Raw genomic sequence first — 20,276 nt, 5'->3', positions numbered from 1 at the left:
GTTCCTATTTTATAACCATACAAGTATGTGGCTTGTAATATTTTCATCCAGAGGCTGTAGGGGTTCTTTTTCTTGCAGAATTTATTCAAAGCCTGTGCATATCTCGGGAGGTATAAAAGAAAATGAGTTTGTTCTTCATTATTGCTGTTTGCTATAAAGCAAATTGCCTCTGAAAACACAAGGACTGCTCTTCAAAGACACATTTCTATGCTCTCTATATATGGATGTTTGCAAATATGCATGTGTGTGGCTGCCATGTGTACTAAACATGTTTGTTACAACGTATGGCTGACTTCTTTACCCTTCCTGCTTTTTATGCTAATTTGGGCTGTCAGTGAGACAGAAGGGGGGAGGAGAGGTGTTCCTTGTTACCAAGTGTTTACAGCAGTGGGTTATAGGAGGATGACCAGAGTGTTTCAGGAACATAAGCAGTAGTCTTGATAAACCCATTTAACAGTTCACCTGTGGATAAAACAAACAGTCTAAAGCCCAATCCAGCTGTATTCATGAATTTATTCCTTAGGAAATAATGGCGGATAAAATTAGCAGACATCTGGAAGGGGCACATATTTCAAAGTTATTTTGGTCGAAATGTATAAAGCACACTATGAAGAATATGATTGGTAGCTGGTCTTAATAAACAGTGAGTTCTGCCTGCCTAAAATGCAAAACAGATGTATCTTTGTTCTTTTAAAGTGACTTTGATGAATAAACTACATGTGACGTCAGGTCCAAGCTATTGGATGTCTGAGTCCGGCGGAGAAATTTTTTAGAATAAAAAAAAGAAAACTTTCCATTGTAGACTCTGGAGAGAACAAAGTGAATTCCAGTGCATTGCTCTCAGAGCAAACAGAAGCAGGTTCAGAGACTTTAGATAGTCAATCCAAACATTTATTATTGGTATTATTTTCAGGGGGATCTGGTTTTGTCTGCTGCACTGAACTAATTTCCTCTCCTTGCAGCAAGTTTCAGACTTTGCCTATTTGCATCAGTATTAAGGGGCTCTGGCTTCGGAGGGGTGTGGGTTTTTTTTTTCCCCTGTTTTCTTTTTTTTTTTTTTTCCTCCCGTTTTTGTTTTTGGAGAGGGAGGGCTGAGTGGAGGAGGAGGAGGTGAAGAAGGAGGGTGAAAAGGAGCACAGGCAAATGCTTCCAAAAGGACTGTGCAGACACAATACTGTATCTAAATGCTCTTTAACTCTGCTAGTTTTTGCTTTTGTTTTGTCATGAGAAAATTAACATTTTTTGGGGCAATAGTCTTTGCTTTGGTGGGCATATTTTGGCAGATTGAGCAGAGGGTCAGTTTAGTGCTGTATCCCTTGTGTCAGGAAGTCAGATCATTCTCTGCAGGTGTTTCATCCATAAACAAGCATCAGCTACAGACTTCTTTTTCTTTACGGAAACCTTCTGGAATTTAACTTTCAGATACAAATACTTGGAGAGGCTGGCAGCAGAGGAGTATGAGAAGGAGCTGAAGAGTCGGAGTGTAAGTCGAGGCAGAAGTGAGCTGTCCTTGAACCTGAGATCTCCTTCAGCCCCATCCTCACCTGTACCCAAGTGTGTCAGCCCAGCATCCATAGAATCCCAGGAGGAGCTGAAGACCCTTTCCACTCCTTGTGGGACCCCTCAGCCCTCAGAAGGTAAGTGAAAAGGAGGATAGGCAGAAGGAGCAGTGGTTTTGTCACAGTTTCTCTTGGGCTAGCAGTGATTTTTAATGCATGAGTGCAAGAATATAACCTCTGAGGTGCCAAAGTAAATGGTCTCATTACATTGTTTCATGCTTTCTTCTTAAATTTTGTCCTTTTTTTTCATAGATTTCGATATCTTCTAGTCTATTCAAGCAAAGAATATACTGCTAATTGCTTCTATTATTTGTATTTTTATTATCTATTGCTATTAGAATCAAATAATTCGAAAATCCAGCATACAGAGGGTCTTTCACCATCATGTTCCTTGTATATTAGAAATAACTGAATACTAAGCCAACAATATTCCTGCCAACAGATTTTGCTTATGTGGATTCTCTGAAAGAAATGTAACATGAATGCCAAGTTCATAATAACCTTCCAGCAGAGCACAAGCTGAATGGGACAAACAGAAAAGGTCTTGAATTGAAGGCAGGGAGGGTATGTTGGTTATTTTTAACATCAACAAAAACTCTTGAAATGGTAGAACAAGTAGTAAAGGACTTAAAAGAGACCACAGAAAATTAGTGAAAAGGAAAGTATAATAAATGTTTGCATGGTTGGTTTGCTGTCATATAATTTATTGGTGTGCAGAGCAATATTTTGTGTGTGTGCACGTCATTCCTTCACTTGCATCATGTACCCCTCCTTCAGTCCTCAAAAAACACTCATCATACAGATATTCATTTGCACCACATGGTATTGCATTAACATTGGGAGCTAGAATGCATGTCGAGGGTGGATTATTGCCATCATTCATTTTTATTTGATTTGATTTCCTGCTCCATGCTATTGGTGATTAATGCGTTTGTAATTTGCACTGCTTGGTTTTATTGAGTGTTATGGCTGGTAGCATGCTATAAAGCAAGGCTATTTAAGAGAAAAGTTTCAGATAATGAATGTTGCATATGTTTATCCTCACTCTACTAAGGAGGTGAAGTTTATTTAATTTAGGTTTATATATTTTCCCAATTATATTCCCAGTTTTCTTGTCTGGCACCTCAGAAGTCTCAGAGAAATCATTTGAACTTAAAAAATATGGATATTTTCCTGTAACACTGATATTCACAAACATCCAGATGCCCTATATTTTAAATGCAATATAGCTTTTAGAGCAAATAAGCTGAATTTTTCCACCATTAGGATTTCAGAGCTGGGTAGGAAGCAAGTATCTCTTCTATGCTGATTATTTTAACATATTCCTCCTGGAAGCATTAAAAAAAAAATGTGGCATGAAATGGAGCAACAAAATAACAAAATCCATTTGGAGAATACATTTTAGAGCAGGTGTGCAGAGCAACTTCAGGCAGCCAGATTATGGCACAGCTATCAACATGTGGGAAGGCAGGACATCTCTACTAGAACTCCTGGCAATATCAGGAGGCATCAGAGGGCAGCGCCTGTAAGCCTGGCAAACAGACTGTGGGGAAAGAACATATGGATGGGGCAGGGTAAGCCTTGATCCGCAGGCAGCTGCAGGCAGATGTCCAGGAGAGCACCAGAATAGGGGCTTGAAATCTGCATACTTCATTGTCAGCTGAGTATGATGAAGAATTGCTGTTTCAGGCCTACCAAAAGCATTGGAGAAGTCATATGACTTAACGAGCGTGTAAGCAGGGCAGGCTTTCTAATTTGGAAATGCCCAGATTATTGAATATTAGCCAACAGCTGGCAGGCTTACTATAGATTTTGCTATGGCCTCTAGGCTATTACCTGAATACTTTATGCTCCATAATGGATTAAAAATCTGAATGTTTACTGTCACTAGGAAATCTTATGAATCTCATTTTATTAGATAGAGAAACCGAGGCATTAACTCACTTAAGCCAGTTGTAGGAAAGCTGAAATAAAGCCATGGACAAAACCCAGATTACTTGCACCTCAAGCACTTGCTTTGAACATAGGGGTCACCATCTTCCCAAGTAAGGATGAAACTGAAGAAGGAAAACATTTCCTTGGTTCTGTGCATAGGACACACCAAACAGCGTTAATGGATGTGTGACATTGGTCTGCAGAATTTAGAACCTAAAGCCAAACAGGAACTGTGTTCCTTTTATAGCAAAGCAATAAATGATTTTCAGAGTCATATTATTTCAGAGTGAAATTATTTATTTTATGCTATTTGTGCTGAGATATCCATTGCCCATCCAGTATCTACTGGACTTAAGAAGAAAATGGATTTTTTTCTGTGGAACTTTGTCCTACACTGTGAATCGTCTCAGTAGCAATACCCATATAAAAATCTGGACTTGCTGAGCTGAAGCGTTTCCTCATATTAAAACAATTGGTTCCACTAAAGTAATCAAGTCTTGCAAGACTTACTCTTGTAAAACTTGGGGTATGGCATTCAGAGGAAATGAAGGCAGTCCCATAACTGCAAAATGGAACTTAATTTTTTTTTTTTCAAGGCAGCTACTTCCTCTTTTATAATTTCATTGGAGAATATTTTATGAAGTGCACGTGTGCAGTAAAGGAGAGCAACAATAACCAAGACATCTCTGGAGTTAATCCACAAAGGAATTGGAGATGAACCCTTCTGAGACGACCAGCTTTTTTAGCACTTGAGGAAGTAAGCAGGGCAAACAAAGTGCACATTGTGAACAGTAGGAAGCCTTCTGAGCATATTAATAGCTGGGCAAGGTTCAAACACCGCCTAAAGTATGACTAGTGAAAGCACCTCAGCAGATGGAGAAGCACCAGAGCATGAGGGTGCAGTGAGGCCATTGCAGCCCCAGTTGTAGAGCCAAAGGAACCATGGTACAGAAAGTCAGCGGAGCAACTGGAGTGAGGGACAAAGAAAGATCATTTCTGATTTGATGAAGAAAGAGCCAGTTCCCTTCTGGAGATCATTCTGTGCTAGTTTTTACCAACACAAGGACTTGTAAGAAAGTATTGGGGTGGGGGTGGAGAAAGCGAGAGAGAGTCCCTGCTGAATTCACAGCAAGAGGAATCCTGTGCTGGAAGAACAGAGGGAAGAGAACAACCAAGACTTTAAGCCATGCCCAAACAACTGAAGCAAGGTCTTGAGTAGGTATAGCCATCTTCAGACTTACTGTATGCATCCTCAAGAGACACTAGCGTATCTCCCAGCTCCAAGTAGAGGGTGGAGAAACTAGATGAAGGTGTGATTGCCTGATCTTATTACCCTGGCAGGGGATTAGATGTGGGCCTGGAAGGATGTTTGTTCTGTCTGAGGGCTTTTAGGGCTGGGGGTTCAAAGTCTTATCAGCAGGTACTAAGGATACAATGTCTTGTATCTGCTTCAGAGTTCATTTATAGTTGAGTATCAAAAGAAAAACAATTTCCATCCATGTTCCTGTACAGCACTGTAAGTTTATAGCCATGTTTTTCAGAAGGGAGTGGCTTGCTGTCCTCTGTAACCTCTCACTCAAAAGAGGAATGTCACCAATCAGATCATAGCAAATCAGATTGCTAGGGCTTTACGTGACCAAGTTTTGAAAACATGAGAAGGTGCAAATTACTCCATTGCTCAAAATGACAAAATCTTTACACATCAGTTGAGGGAACCCTATGTAGGGAGTCTTTTAAAACATCTTAGAGAGATTTGAGTGAGCATGAACTGTATGTTAGACATATTATGTGTACATTTATTTTATATGAATGTATTATATATGCATGTCTGGTTATTTAACTAACTACATATTTAAAATCAATTGTGATAGCATAGAAGCTTAGCTCCAGTGAAATCTGTGGCAAAAATATAATTTTCAGTTTTGTATGCTTAAATTACATGAAATTATGTGGAAGAGCGTAGTACTGAGGATGTATTACTGAAAGCTACTTTAAACCATATATGTTACTGTAAAGATAGGCACAGACATTGTTAGAAATTGTTATACTTTGTGTGGATGTCTCAGAAAACAGGACAGGCATGCAACATGAAACAGTCTTAGGAAAATATTGTGACCCTCATTATTCTGGCTTATACTTCCTCAAGATAAATCTATTTACCTGCTCCCTAGAAGACTGAAATGTTTAGATTGCGTTCCAGTGCGATACTTTTCTTATTTTTCAAAGGTTCATGTAGTTCTTGAAGAAAATTTCATCATTTATCATGTGATCCAAAGACCATGACAAGTCCAGAAGGCTCTCTTGCAATAGTGTAATAATGAAAAACAGTTAACAGAGGGAAAAAACAAGTATGACTTGGTTATTGTCATTCAGTCACTTGACAAAAGATTTAGTGCAGAGGGAATTTAGGAAGTATGCACAACTAACATGCATGCCTATGTTCATCACTCTTGCATGGCCAATTCAGTTTTCAGAAAATTGTGAGCTGCTTGATGTGAATATGTGTGGATGCTCTTCAGTTTCTTTGCAGCATGCAGAAAATATTTGCATGTGAAAATCTGCTGTTAGAGCTGAAAACCCTAAAGGTGAATTAATTCATTTCACTGTCAGTGATAAAACAGGGAAGAAGAAAACAAATGTACTATCAACAGAATTTGCTGTGTGCCATATGCCAACCAATTGGAAACTAAAGTTGTGCCATATCCAAGCAGTTGGAAATTTTGTTTGCTTTTGTTGTGGCTGTTCTGAAGTAAATACATGGGTTTTGTCAGCCATATGTGTGACAGTGCCATTACCAGATTGTGCCATTCATCTGTGTTAATCAAACTAACATTTGTATTTTTTCATTGACTTGTTCCTCATCAGGTGAAAAAAGAATTCTTCCAGAACCCAAAGAAAATTCAACCAAAAGCCACAATCTCCCTCATTTTTGCCTTTTTTTTCCTTCCTGGCTCTGTCTGGGCGCTGAGTTGTCAATGTCATGCTCAGGTGGGATGCCCATTTTCTGCTGGTTCGTTTAAATACTTATGCGAGTCCAACGCTCCAGCTGTGGAAGTATGTATAAAACCAGTGGACTGGCTCCAGATAGCAAGCAAAGGGATTTTCCAGGCCACTCTCACATGCAATGCTGTTGTTGTACAATGTTCATCAGTCTGTTACTCCTAATGTTCAGCATGCCATGGACTTGCTTTTTCTTTTCTTTCCTTAAGGCACTTGTACAACTTCCATGTTGTTCTCATTAAGAGGATTGAGCCTGAGTCGACTCCATTGTTAAGTGAATCTCTTTCTCCCATTGTTTTCTCCGCCAGTGAGTGCCAGTGAACCTGAACCAGAGACAGAGACAGAACCAGAGCAGGAGGCTGAGGCCGAGCAGGGAACGGAGACACCCAAGGAAATAGAGGCTACAGAGGTGGGACCAGAGAGTGAGGTGGAACAAGGACCAGAGAGAGAGACAGAAGAAAGTGCAATACTCAGTGAAAAAGAGAGGCAGAATGAGGAAGTGAATGAAAAAGACAACTGCTCTGCATCCAGCATATCCTCAGCAAGCAGCACTTTAGAGAGGGAAGAGAGAGAGGACAAGTTAACCAGTGACAATGAAACTGGTAAAGTGAAGCTTTTTCAATAATGAAGGATTTCTGGTGGAAAAAAAAAATGTTACATTAATAACTCTCTTGTGTTAATTAGCTAAGAAACCATTTGTGCCTGTCTGAGGCTTTCTTCACCATGGCCAAGTATGGTCTACTCTCTGTTTGGAAATCCAGACTTTTATGGGGTTTCTGTGTTTGAGTGACAATAAGGCCTTGATGAAATGAGGTTTTCTTTAATTTCAGACTGTTTTCTTCCCCTAAGATTAATACATTAACTGTTGAATCATTGTGTTGCAGTGACTTGCTTCTCTAGCTCCCAGAGAATTTATTTGGGTTTTCTACATATAAAACAGTGAGACGAGGGACCGTGTTGACATGATTGGTCATGGGATTTCAGATACCTTTTTTCTTAGATACCTGTTAGTGGAAATGGAAGAGCAATGAGGGCTGGGATGTTTGTTCCTTCCCTCAAATTCTCATGTCTTGGTTAGGCTTCAGAAAGCAGAGAGAGAGAGATACATTGGAGCTTCTAAGATAGGACTGGAGAAGACACATAGAAAAGATGTCTGGAAAAGACAAGTTCTGTAGTGACCAGTGACTCCAGTCAGATATGCCACCAGGCACCTGTAAAGGCTCAGCCTAGAAAACACTTAAGAACCAATTTTCTGTCTGAAAAGGTAATGACAATGAGAGTTTGTCATGCAGCCCAAGCAGGGAGGGAGTAAAAGGAAGATGTGGACCTTTGTTGATTAATTACTCTTTTCCCATTTTTATAGGGAAGTAAAGGAGTGTAACGTAAGTAGGGTATTTGGTTCCCAAGTGTTCTTAGGGCTGAACAGTGAAGTGTGTTGTCCTAATTTTTCTAAATTCTAGAAAAAACAAGAATTGCTTCAGAGTATGAAATAGTCTTGCTTTTTCCTGAAAGAAAGAAGACAGCTCTGAATCACAAGGGTTACCTCACAAACTGTCAAATTATAGTGTTCATGTTTAAATCACTTTTCTCTTTTTCTGGGAAGGATTAATTTAATTTCACTCTACATTTAAGAGCTGTCTTCCTTTCAGCCAGCACCAAGTTTGAGTCACTTAGAATCCTATTGTAATCATGATAGATATATATGTAGGAAAGGGAGGGGATCTGTGATAGATGAAGGATGTTACACTGTGGCATATTCTAAGATGGTCCAAGTGTAAGTAAGGGAGAACAGGATACAGATTTTTTTCCCCTTGTCTGTTACCAACCTATTCCCACTCTAATTAAGTGCTTCTGTACTTTCTGTTAAAAGGTAAGAAAATGTACCCTGTTATCGAGCAATCAACATCTTAAAATAGACCTACGTTACCTATAAAACAAGCATTTATTAGATTGTGCTATGTAGGAGGTCTCATAGAGTGAGTTGTTTGCTCTCTAGTAGGTGAGGAGATTCAAAAAGCAAATGAAAGCACTTTCTCCAGCAGTTCTCACATGCCTAATGTGCAGTTTGCCATTTATGAGGTGGCCCATTGGTTTTGCCCAGATGCATTAAGGAAGAAGAAAACAAAAAATCTTTTGGTCTTGGCTCCTCCTTCATTAGCCATCCTTTTGAATTTGGCTTCCAAGAAGTCTTGTTTCTCCAATGGTATTTCAAACCTTTCCCCGTGGAGAGAAGGGCAGAAAAGGCCACCAAGGCAGCAAGAGTGTTCACAGCAATAACCTCTGATCAGCTTGGGGAGATGGAGACAGACTTGGGAAGCCCAAATTAGAGCTTGTGTCTGGGGGAATTTTGATGAGCAGTTTTGCAAAAGAATCCCAGGTGGTGAAACTGAGAGAGTAAAGGTTATGTGGGATTTGTAGGATGGATCCTGGGAAGAATCTTGAACATGTTTGAAGGAAAGTCTGGGAGTAGGGGAAAATCCTGTGTGGGGGCTCACCTGGGTAAAATCTGTGGTGTGAGGAAGGAGTGGTCTAGGCACATAATCTAGTGAAACTGCCACAGAGACAAATCTAAGGCATTACCCTAAGTGACAAATTTTGAGGAGAAAGCAGTCCCATGATTTTGTCTGAAGAAAAATAAATAAGTAATGGAAGCAGTCAAGCCTCCTGCAGGGAAATAGAAGGAAACAGTATTGGAGGTTGTATCCATTGCTGAAAAAAAAAAAAAAAGTCTTTCTTTTATCTGGGGATAAACCTCTGGACTCCTTTTAAAATTTGATTCAAAGGTTACTCTGAGTAAAGGTGAGAGTCATTGCTGACTGTATGCTTTGTGCTCTGAGACTTGTCTTATATTTTAATGTGCTGTTATTTTAAATTGGGGCAGTAGGGGAGAGTTGTGGGGCCCTGGGTGTGGATTTCACCGAGGGGACACCTTCTCTGAGCACAGGGCTAGATGTCATGGTAAGAAAGCAACTTGGTTGATGAAGGAAGCTGTAAAAGATGTTTAAAACTCTGAAGTGTTGAAAAAGGTGGGAGCACAAGGGCAGAAATTAAGATAAAATGGAAGTTTAAGAAAAAGGGCAACTGACAGGTATAAAAGAACTTTGACTACAAGGGGCCAAGAGGAGAGCAGGCAGCAGTCAAAATCTGTTTAAAAAATAGAGTTTATGAAAATATATTAATAAAATGTGTAAAGACTATGGGGAACAGAAGGAATCCTGTACAGGAAATACAGTAAGTGTGAAGAGCTATCTGTCCGTATTTAATCACTTCATCTGATGCCCATTGGAAAAAAAGAAACACCATAGATTTTATACACATTATCCACATTAGTTAGCAGTATTACATTCAGGGAAACATAGCTGAAGAGACGCTTACATCATTTATTTTTACAATTTGACCACTATAGTTTGTTATTTATGGTGCTGTCTCACACATGGTATTTTGCAGATTATTGTTGAGAAAAGCAGTAGTCTTCATTACAGTGACGCGTTAGATGATTAAGATATGGGAAGAAAGCCATTAGGCTTTCAATGCCATCATATATTACAGGGAAGGTAACAGCAGTTGATTAGCAGCATTTTCAAAAATCTTTTATAAAGGTGCTGATATTCCTAGAAATAATTATTAAAATTATACTTTTGCGTATACTCGCTGAATTGCCCTGAGAGCTGTGCCCTGGGTACGCATCCTGCTCTGGGATTCATATAGTCCGTGTTGTGAAGATGGCCCAGGTACGTAGCCAGGAGGTCTGAGGAACAGCCAGATGTGAAAGGTGTCCTCCCCTAACCAGCAGAGAGGATGGAGGAGGAGTAAGCAGTAACCTGTTGACCTAGACATCAGACAGGGAAGGCCCCTGTAAAAATAGGGAAGTTTTCCTGGTGTGGTTCCAATTTATAGCCTAGTGAAAAGTTCAGTGATAACCTGTTCTGTGCCATTGTCATGATACTTAAACCCCATTCTGGATTATTAAAGTTCTGAGCATTTATGTATAATATGAGCCAAGATAGTACATACCAAATGAAGCATGGCAGGTTTCAGGAGAAACCTGAACCTTGAAATCCTGACAGTTATATAGTCCCTCCTAAGCTATGCTGATTATTTTCTGCTCCCATTCCTTTTTGGAGAATTAGTCCTGGTCCATGATGATTGGGCTATATATCAGCACTGTTGCTTATTTCAAAATTTTCGGAGCTACTCCTTGCGCAGTGTCAGACTAATAATGCATGAGTCCTCCAGATTTTTTCTGGTATATTGAAGAGTGGTCTTGGTGCTCTGGCTCCCTTTCCTTGACTCTTCCCATCTGTGTGTATGTGATTGCAGGTCCATGGTCACAGACCATTCAGGATGCTGGTGTGAATGAGCAGTGCAGCAACATCCTCAACAGCAAGCGGTTTATGCTGGACATGTTGTATGCGCATAACAAAAAGCCCAAGGATGAAGAGGAAAAGGAGCTGGAGGCGAAGGAGGAAAAGAAGGAGACGGCGGAAAGCGAGGAGTCACTCACTAGCCTAGCCAGTAGGATCTCTATCCTTCAGGCCACAAAGCAGGCCAAAGATGAAAGTGTCAAAAAGATGGAGATTGGAAATCTGGACAACCAAGGCAGCGTGAAAGCCTTTGCAGAAAAATTCAACAGTGGTGAGCTGGCCAAGGGGACAGCCATGCCTGAAGATGAAATCAGTGAACAGGTCCCTGAGAAAACACCAGCACAGCCAAAGAAGGAATCTGACTACATCTGGGATCAGCTCATGGCTAATCCTAGAGAACTTAAAATCAAAGACATGGATTTTACAGACTTGGGGGAGGAGGATGATGTAGATGTGTTGGACATGGATATGGGTCCTGGGGACTCCCTTGTTCCCCCTCCTCCACCTCCACCTTCTTTTCTGGGTATGCCTCCTCCACCACCTCCCCCCCTGTTTGGATGTCCACCTCCACCTCCACCCTCTGCTAATTTATTGGCTCCTCCTCCACTCTTCAGCACTCCTCAGGGTTTAGGGTCAACCCAGGTTTCTAGGGGTCAGCCAGCATTTATAAAGAAGAAGAAAACCATCCGTCTGTTTTGGAACGAGGTACGGCCATTTGAGTGGCAGTGTAAAAACAACAAACGCTGCAGAGAATTCCTGTGGTCGAAACTGGAACCCATTAAGGTGGACACTTCCAAACTGGAGCATCTCTTTGAGTCTAAATCCAAGGAACTGCCTGTCACGAAGGTACAGCTCATATTCAGCTTGCTGTTATTTTGCTATAGTATTGGTATTGATTCTGACTTAGATCTAGGTGATTTATGTTGTTTATATGAAAACAGTGGAAATTACTGGACATATTTCTAGCTTGGCCTATGATGGAAGATATTCCATGGCCTAAAACTAGTAGATGAACCAGGGGTGGTATACCAGCCAAGCTGCCCTCCTGTCTCAGGTCTACTGGTTTTGGGATATCAGGTGGGGAATACAAACTTTACATTATCTTGCTCATAGCTGATTGCCAAACTAGGTATTGAACTCTGAACTGTTTTCTGTTACATTCATATAAAGGTCATGGTGTGATGATTCATAACTGTGTATTTGACAGTTCTCTGTTTGGTAATATTTTCCCAGTCATTATGTGGAAAGATTAGAATATCAAACTGGATCTGCTGCAAAGAGCCTACATGTGTGCTTTGTTCTGAAGGATCGATTTATCAGCTGGGCCAAGTTTACAGCTAAATGCTGCAGGGGTGTTGTTTTTTTCCTTCTTTTATAGTGGTGAACAGACCTATTTTAAATCCTTAATTTGTACAATGTGGCAATTTCAGGATAGAAACTCGCACGAGAAATACCTCTCTAGCTTCGATTCCCTCTTGTTTAGTGTTGTAAATTCACGATGACTGATGACACGGCTGTTTAACATTATAGGCAGCAACAAAAGGAAGTCTTTTATAGTTACATTTAATAGGAATTTGAAGTAGTATTAAAAAAGTTATTAGCTTGAACATTTGTTTTTCATGGCTGCCTAATTTTTTTTTTTAAGCAGAACAACGTTATCAGGGAAGCAATGAGTTTTTTCCAATTAAAATGCTAGTAAAACATGTTAGTCTCTCCTACTTAAAATAAATAAATTACTTGTATGTTTTTTCTGTATGCCTTTATATTTTATAGTGACATAAAAAACAGTCAGCAACTATATTCAATTTTACTTCTCTCAGGCCGGCAGAATTTGTTATATATATTATTGTTTTTTCTTAATCTGGGGAGACTGGATGTCTCATCGTAAAAATTCTCCATGTCACTTATCTTGGTTATTAACTCAAAATTTTCTAATTCTCATTCTGGAGCTTCTTGACCAAGTGGAAGCATTGCAATTTAAACAATCAAGCCCCTCATTAAGTACCTAGCAAACAACAGGTGCATAAATAGGTGGCTTGCTTAGATCCTGCCATTTCTGTTCTTTGAAATTTTTGTGACACAGATACATTTAGATCTGAAATGGAAGGCATAGCAGATCTCTAAACACATTTAAGTGATCATTCATTTGGCCGATGATGAGATTAATTTCTGTCTCTTAATTCCTTTTCTGCTGAGGAAGGAATGCTGGTGATGTCATGGCATGTTACTCCTCATCTCTCTCCCTGTAAATACAAATCTGCCACAGATGGCTCTTAGATGGAAGGAATGAGAGCATTTTCTTAGCTCCATAAAAACTTTAATTCCTTGAATTGAATGTGGAATGATGACATATTTGCCATTTCCAAACTTGAGATTTGTGCTAAATGCCAATATTGTGACGGATTGCTCTGGCTGAGTCTTAGTTTTTTACTCTCACCTGAAATTTTGATAAAATGTTGAATTATTGGAATTTTGACATGTTTACTTTTCCAGTCATTCACTGTGCACATTCCCAAACTACATTTGGCCATTTTCCCTCCCTCACACTTGTTTCCCAAACCTGCCTGATGCTCTGGCACAGCTTTTGGTTTCTGGCTGGAAGATGAGTGAGCAGGTTTCTTTGAAATTAGTGCAAGTCTGAAGAATGATTTAGGTGACTGCTTTCCTCTTGGAGACTAATAACTGCTCTTGGCATGAGACCTTATACTTTTGGCTCTCTTTCTACCCTGCCCCATGACACAGACATAGAAGTCTCATTGTCTCTAGAGAAGACAATAGTGACCGAGGAGAAACGCAGTGAAAGTCTACCCTTCTGAGACTTCTGAGACTCCTGCCTGGCTTTAGTGAATCCAGAGAGTCTTCCAGGGTAGGAGATCGTCCTTAGACCAAGTGAGAGTGGGAATAATTAAGCAGACCGCTGAATCCATAAAAGACTTGAGGTTTGGTATGAAGATTGCACTCAAATTAGGATAGCTCTCTCTTTTTCCAGACTGCTTGGTTTGTTTCCAGGGAGTACATTCCCCGTTGTGTCTCGTTTCTCCTGTCCAATGGCTGCAATCCAAAACAGGTTTATTCTATAATATCATAAAGTCTGACTCATAGCTCAGTTGGTTCAGCTTAAAAAAAGAGCACAGAGCAACAAATCAACAGTCTCCAGATTTCATAGCAATAGATGGAAGCAGGTGCATGGAAAAGGAACAGTCCAGAAGGATGAGAGGAAAAGCGAAGTCAGGGTGTGCAGGGGGATCTTGGCTCTATCCCGTGCATATGCTTTTTCATACAGCTGTAACCTATTTTACTCCAGTTTCTAATCCTTCAATGTGATTTCCACAACACAGCTATAAACAGCTACTTCCTGTGTCATGAGAAGTTTTTCGTTGAACACAACAGATTGCAATAAAATAAAGTGGGTTTTAAATTGAGGGGTATAATCTGGGATTGGAGGGGGGAGCTTCTGGGGGGGAGATTTCTGATTTTAGGAAACTTGTGCCACACTGGACAACTTGCATATTGGTTACAATCAGTGGAGCACCTTTAGTTGCAGAATGTTTTGTAGAATAGAGGACTACGGCATTATATTTGTGAATAGAGAGTGATGGAGTATCCCCTCCAAGCCAGTCTAGAATTTCTTTCCTTTTCCCTCTGCCAAACAAACCAGGTATTTTGGCAAAGTACTTCAACATATTTATTTTTCTGCAAAGATAAATGAAAACATGCAAACATTACTGAATCAAATGTGCCGTTCAGCCCTTCTGCCATCCACTTGGTTCTGTGTGTCATTTGAAAGTATTGTTTTGCTGATTCATCTATACCCTGTGGGATACAGTGATCCATCATGTGCCCACAGGCATAAAAGCTAGTAGAAGGGAGAGGTGAGTGAATGTGTTTTCATGTGCACATGTATATACCACAGACTCCTTTTGAAAACATGTGTTTCAATTTGAATAAATGCCAAGACAAGTCATAAATGTGGACCAGAATTTCTGAAAGAGATTATACGTATGTATACTAGACAAAGTCAGTGGCAGCTGAGTGATTCCATTTTAAAGCCCCAGAACTAAATCCTTGCTAATTGAGATAGAAATACAAAAAAAAAAAAAAAAAAAGAGAAAAGCCATCTCAGTATTAATGGATTGCCCATTTTTTTCTATAGTACTGGTGCACATTGTTCAACCAATTTAATGGCAGAAGATATTTCGGACTTAATGCTCGTATATGATCACTTACTGATGTGATCACTGGAAAAGTAATTTAAATTTTTCTGCTTCATGTATTAATTAAAGCAAAGAGGAATGTTTTAGACTATATGTTTATCAGACTGCGAATCAGTTCTGTGGGATGGTAATGCTTTTGAAATAACCTATCAGGACTACTCAGCTTTCAATAGAGGTAACAGAGTCTTGATAGTTAGGTCTCGTAGATATCTTAGTTCATTGTACTTGTTGATACTTTGCAGGAACGTTTGCCAAATTATACCACCTGTTATATTTGAATTTTATAATTATTTTTTTATTTATAAAATAAATGACATAATGACACATTGAAATTTAAAATCAAGTCCAGTAGTGCACTGTTCCCTTGGGCACTTGAAGTCATTCTCTGTTAATGAACTTATAAAGCGCAGTCTGTGGTCACTTAATATTGTAATAGGAATTAGTAGTTGTAGCTTATTTTAACAGTCAGACACTTACACATATGCAATTTCATTGCAGACAAAAAGCACTTCTCCTAGCAGTAGGGTAATAAAGTTCATAGTAGTAAAATCTTGCTTTTTGTCCTTTAATTTATTTGGAAAGAATTTATTTGTAACTCAGCCATCGTCCTCGGAATAGATTTAAAACCTCTTCTTCCATCCTTTTTGAAGAGAGTTACTTACCCCAAAATTTTATGCCCCATCTACAGTTATACTTCTGGAAAATACTTACGTGCATACATCCCCTACACAGCTCATCTGTCTTTCATAGCTCATCACTCAGTGCAAGCACACTGTTGCAATTGCAGAAATCCCAGCGGTTAGCATCATATGTCCCTCAAATGAATATGTCTCTCTTGTCAAGCTTAGGAGCCTAAAAACAGAGCTGCAGATCTGAGGCTTACTTACCCATACCGCATGTGGGAAGCCTAAATTTAACTCCTTTCCCCCAGCTTTTTTTCCTTTTGCATAAATTCTATAGAGTTGTGGAATTCTGTGCTGTGAAGAAGAAGGTAAAAAGTGGTGGTTTAAAAAAGGCTTACTGCAATACAAACTTAGAAGAAGCAGTTTCTGGTGAACCCTGCTTGGTTTTATGTGGTCTTGGCCACTAATTGTGGTCATGAAAATGTGATTAATGGCCCTGGAAGTAAAAATGACTGCTTTAAATGAGAAGCTGTATTTCAGATCCTTCAGGTAGCTCCCCAAGAAAAAGAGGGCTCTCTTACTCAAAGAAGGGAAAGTTCAAGAAGGCTTCAGGGATTCTTTTAAGGTGTTAAGAAGAGAATCATTCTGACAGAACAAATGTATGAAAACTGAAAACAAATGTTATCTTTGTTCTCCTAAAAGTTACCTTGTTTACTGCAAAAGTGTTGTTTCTTCTGTAGTTTATAAAAGCTGGCCCTGTTATTACTTCCACAGATCATACACGTGTGGTAGTCCCTAATTCCTCTAAACTGCACTTACCTTCACTCTCATCTGCACATAGAAGCTGCATCACACCACGTTAATCATATTGGTGTGATGAAAGGGCTGTGGTGCCACACACAAGCTGGGCAGCCTGCTGGGATCAGTGGGCTTACCTCTTCCTATGGAGGCAAGGAACTGAGCTATGCCAGAAAAAGGCATCTTTGTAATGAAACAACTGCATTCCCATCTTGGGCTGGCCCACAGCTGGAGGTATTTTTATAAAATCGTGTTAACTAACTTAAGACAGTTCTGCCAACACGCTGTAGAAACAGCATTTAGGCCTGGCAGTAGAGTATTTTTTTCACTCAGTGGCTGTGGTGCTGACCCAAAGGAAGTAAAGAACAGCTCCATGGTTTGAAAAGCAATCCAGAGCACAGACTGAGACTCAGGCAGAGAGAGTCTTCTCTTGGGCTTCCCCCAAATCTACAAGAGATACAAGAGATACTGCTGCTGTAAACAACAAAGATGATTCCCTGTTCTAAACAGTTCTATGAGCTGCCACACTGCAGCCTAGAAAGAGGGACCACTTAGTCTCTCTTTGCCCCTTTGAGATGCATCTACGCTAAGGCTGCTGCTACCAGAGCCACTAACCGCAGTCCAGGTCACAGTCCTGTCTCTGCAGTCTAGTGCTGAAACACAGGTTTATATATAGTGAAGCAACTCTGTGCTTGCTTGCATCAATGTGCTGGTCTTCTCTCTACATTCCTGTGCTTGACAGCATCTCTCAGCCCATCTGTGATAGGGCAAAGGAAGAGGAAACAGAAAAAATATGTTTCCAAAATTCATGTGTATGGAGAGGGAGGAAAAGCCCCTGTGTATGAGGAGCTGAGTTCCTCTTGCAATTGCCAAAGAGAAACCTTCTAGGATGGGATAATGAGAGAAAGAGAGATGTGCTGGCATGTAAGAGCAAAGGCGATGTTCACCACTGCGTTATGTCCTTTAAATGATTTGTGAGTCACCTTTCCTACTTGGTTTGCATTTTGCCACTTTAAGGATGGGCAGAAAGAGCTAAAAACGTATTGGGTCTTCTCCAGAATGGAATTTAAAGTTTATATCATTAGTTCTTTGTACTTTCATTATTGTTTATACTGTAGTGTATACTGGAGGTAAGATCCAAAGATTGTGTGTAGTCTCAAATAAAACTTTGAAAAAAGCAGAAAGGTTGAAATTATTATGCACCTGTAAAGGGCTTGATGGACCTATCATGAGCAGCAAGGTAGAATACTCTTCCTCTGGGGACAGAGGACAGAAAACCATACCAGTGTCTCCAGAAAGGCCTCTACAGGTGACCTACTCCTTTGCCAATGCTTACAGTGGATTTATAACACAGGCGAATGCTGGCAGGCATGTGGGAACCAGACTGTATGTTTCCCAGCCAGCCATGCAGGCGAGAGCAGATCAGTGACAACTCCACTCTGAGCTGACCCATTCAAGGGTAATTGAGCCCCAGAGCCCACTGGCTGCCCAGCTGCTACCCCACCGACCCTGTGGCAGCCGGTCCTGCCACACAGCAGAACCTTCACCTGGCAGAGACTTCTTCAGGCTTTTATCAGGCTTACTCCTGCCCTAAACTGCAGCGCTCCCAGCCCTTGCAGGGACTCCTGTGTCTCAGGCTAGCTTAGATTTGCACAGCATCCGAAATTATGTTCAGTTCTCTGGTTAAATCTTGGCACCTTATGCTGATACCAGCAAGGATGTGATAGAAGAGTCAGCTTTTTGGAGGACTATAAATGCATTAGATTTACATTCTGTGTCAGCACCCTTGAGTCGGGGAAGTCATTAGTGAAAGGAGTGACTTTTTCTTTATAGAACAGGCTGAAGGAATAATATTGTTGTTTTCTTCTTTACCAAGAAAACTGCTGCAGATGGGAAACGACAGGAGATCATTGTATTAGACTCAAAACGAAGCAACGCTATTAATATTGGCTTGACTGTGTTGCCCCCTCCCCGGACTATCAAGACTGCTATTTTGAACTTTGACGAATATGCCTTAAACAAGGAAGGAATAGAGGTAAGAAAAGAATAGTTGATGTCTTCAAGTCTATATTTTCAATGTTTGCTTTTTTTTTTTGATGTTGCACGTGGTACAGTCCAGACTTTTTATGGAACAGGGAAAAGGAAAACTCTACAAAAACATTGTATTGTGAATGAGAGTTGAAGCTTGTTAAATCAATGTAACATGCTCAGAAGCATATAGTATTCATATGAGGTTGAGCATGCTCAGTAAACATGGATTTCTCTGCTTTGTTTATAATTGAGTTTGAGTAATGATGGTGTTAATTTCTGTCAAGATTTTCAGAGTGTTCCACTGGAGCTTGACCAAAATATTGTGAGCAATAAGAAAAGGCAGTGAGTTACTAGGGCTGATGCAAGTGATATAGGGTTTAATAAAGTTCATGCCCAGCTAGCTGTTGGAGTCATTCTAGATTGTATATCTAATGGAAAACAAATACACTGACTAGTTCTGCTCAAAATAGCATTTCTGTGTTACTGTTGTTTGAAGAAAAGCAGTTGGTATAAAGATTACAGATGATGTAATTTTTACCATGACATGTTTGACTTTGCAGATATTCTTACCGAGATCCAAGATGAACTCTGCTTATTTTTTTTATCAAAACATTTTTCTTCTATGAAGTGTAAAAGCAGCTTGCTTCTTCCCTGTGTTTGTTACTGTTGTGTTGGTAGTTGTATTCAGTTCAGTTTGTTGGGTTTTTTTTAATAAACCCATATTATCTAGTAAGAGTAATCTGCACCACTACAGATCTCAACCAGTAGCTGAGCTGCAGAGGTTATGTATTGATTCACAGTCACCTTTCAGAGGTTTGGCACGGTGTTTCATGATTTCCCCCTTTCTACCTTCATTGTGCTGACTGCAGAAGAAAACGAGAAAAGCTGGCTGGAATAGAAGTGAAGTTGCCAATAGTTACACGCAAAAGAAATACTTAAGGCAAAAGATCATTTTAGCTGAAAAGCAAGGCCTGATTTATCCCTACTAGAATATAGTTTCTTCCTAAATCTATGCTAATTTTCTATATACATACCTTACTCATATTATGAAGGTCACAAATCAGGCCAAAATAGTAATTTTTCATGGCCTACCCCATATATCAGCCACTGCAGTTTTCAGTACGAAGCTTTAAAGTGTTAGAGAGAGGCATCCCTCCAGCCAAGTCCAACTCACAGACCATTGGTTACATCTCAGTGCTGTAGGCAGTTGTTTCCATACAAATTCCAACATAAAACAGGTGATAAAGAAGGACACATCTTTATTTTCTTCCATGTAGCTTCTCCTTTAAGTTGTGTCCTTCTCTGGCAAGCTTGAGGGAAGTTCAGCTCCTCTTCACAGCTCCCCCGTTCCAGCGCCAACATTGGTATCTGGGCTGTCCAATGGCCAACCACTTGTGGTGTCCACAGCTGCGAGTACCTTCTACCACCACACCCTCCTTTGGACAGTCTCTTTCCATTAGCTGCCAGAAACCCATAATTTCATATAAAACATATTAGGCAGACAGCTTTCAAATTGAAGAATTCAGAAACCGGGAAATGATACACTGTAGACATACTTGCCCAGTGCTAAAGCAAATAAGATTTCTGAGTTCTGTGTCCACAGCTTGAAGCTAAGGATGTGAGTAATCGGAATGTGATCATTCAGATATTTAAAAACAAAAGGGTAAGTGGAACATAGCCTGGGTACTTTGCACGTTGAGGGCTGAAGCCTTCATTGGCTGGGAAGAATGAAGTTCATGGAGAAGAGAGCTT

General features: G+C 40.1%; 1 protein-coding gene across 11 annotated transcripts in view; it reads left to right on the top strand.

Moving 5' to 3' along the window:
- FHOD3 (formin homology 2 domain containing 3) overlaps positions 1–20,276 on the top strand; it is a 388,584-nt gene that overhangs the window by 311,151 nt on the left and 57,157 nt on the right. For 10 of the 11 annotated variants that reach the window (XM_069853399.1, XM_069853398.1, XM_069853396.1 and 7 more), the window contains 4 exons: positions 1,423–1,637; positions 6,803–7,096; positions 10,815–11,704; positions 18,370–18,528. In XM_069853399.1, the coding sequence (XP_069709500.1) occupies positions 1,423–1,637; positions 6,803–7,096; positions 10,815–11,704; positions 18,370–18,528 (1,558 nt within the window). The remainder of the gene's footprint in view (positions 1–1,422; positions 1,638–6,802; positions 7,097–10,814; positions 11,705–18,369; positions 18,529–20,276) is intronic. The other variant, XM_069853402.1, reaches the window with a different exon arrangement.

This window comes from Phaenicophaeus curvirostris, chromosome 3 (genome assembly GCF_032191515.1).
Source record: "Phaenicophaeus curvirostris isolate KB17595 chromosome 3, BPBGC_Pcur_1.0, whole genome shotgun sequence".
NCBI lineage: Eukaryota > Metazoa > Chordata > Aves > Cuculiformes > Cuculidae > Phaenicophaeus > Phaenicophaeus curvirostris.
The sequence above is the reverse complement of the archived record's forward strand: the minus strand, read 5'-3'. Positions and strand labels throughout refer to the sequence as shown.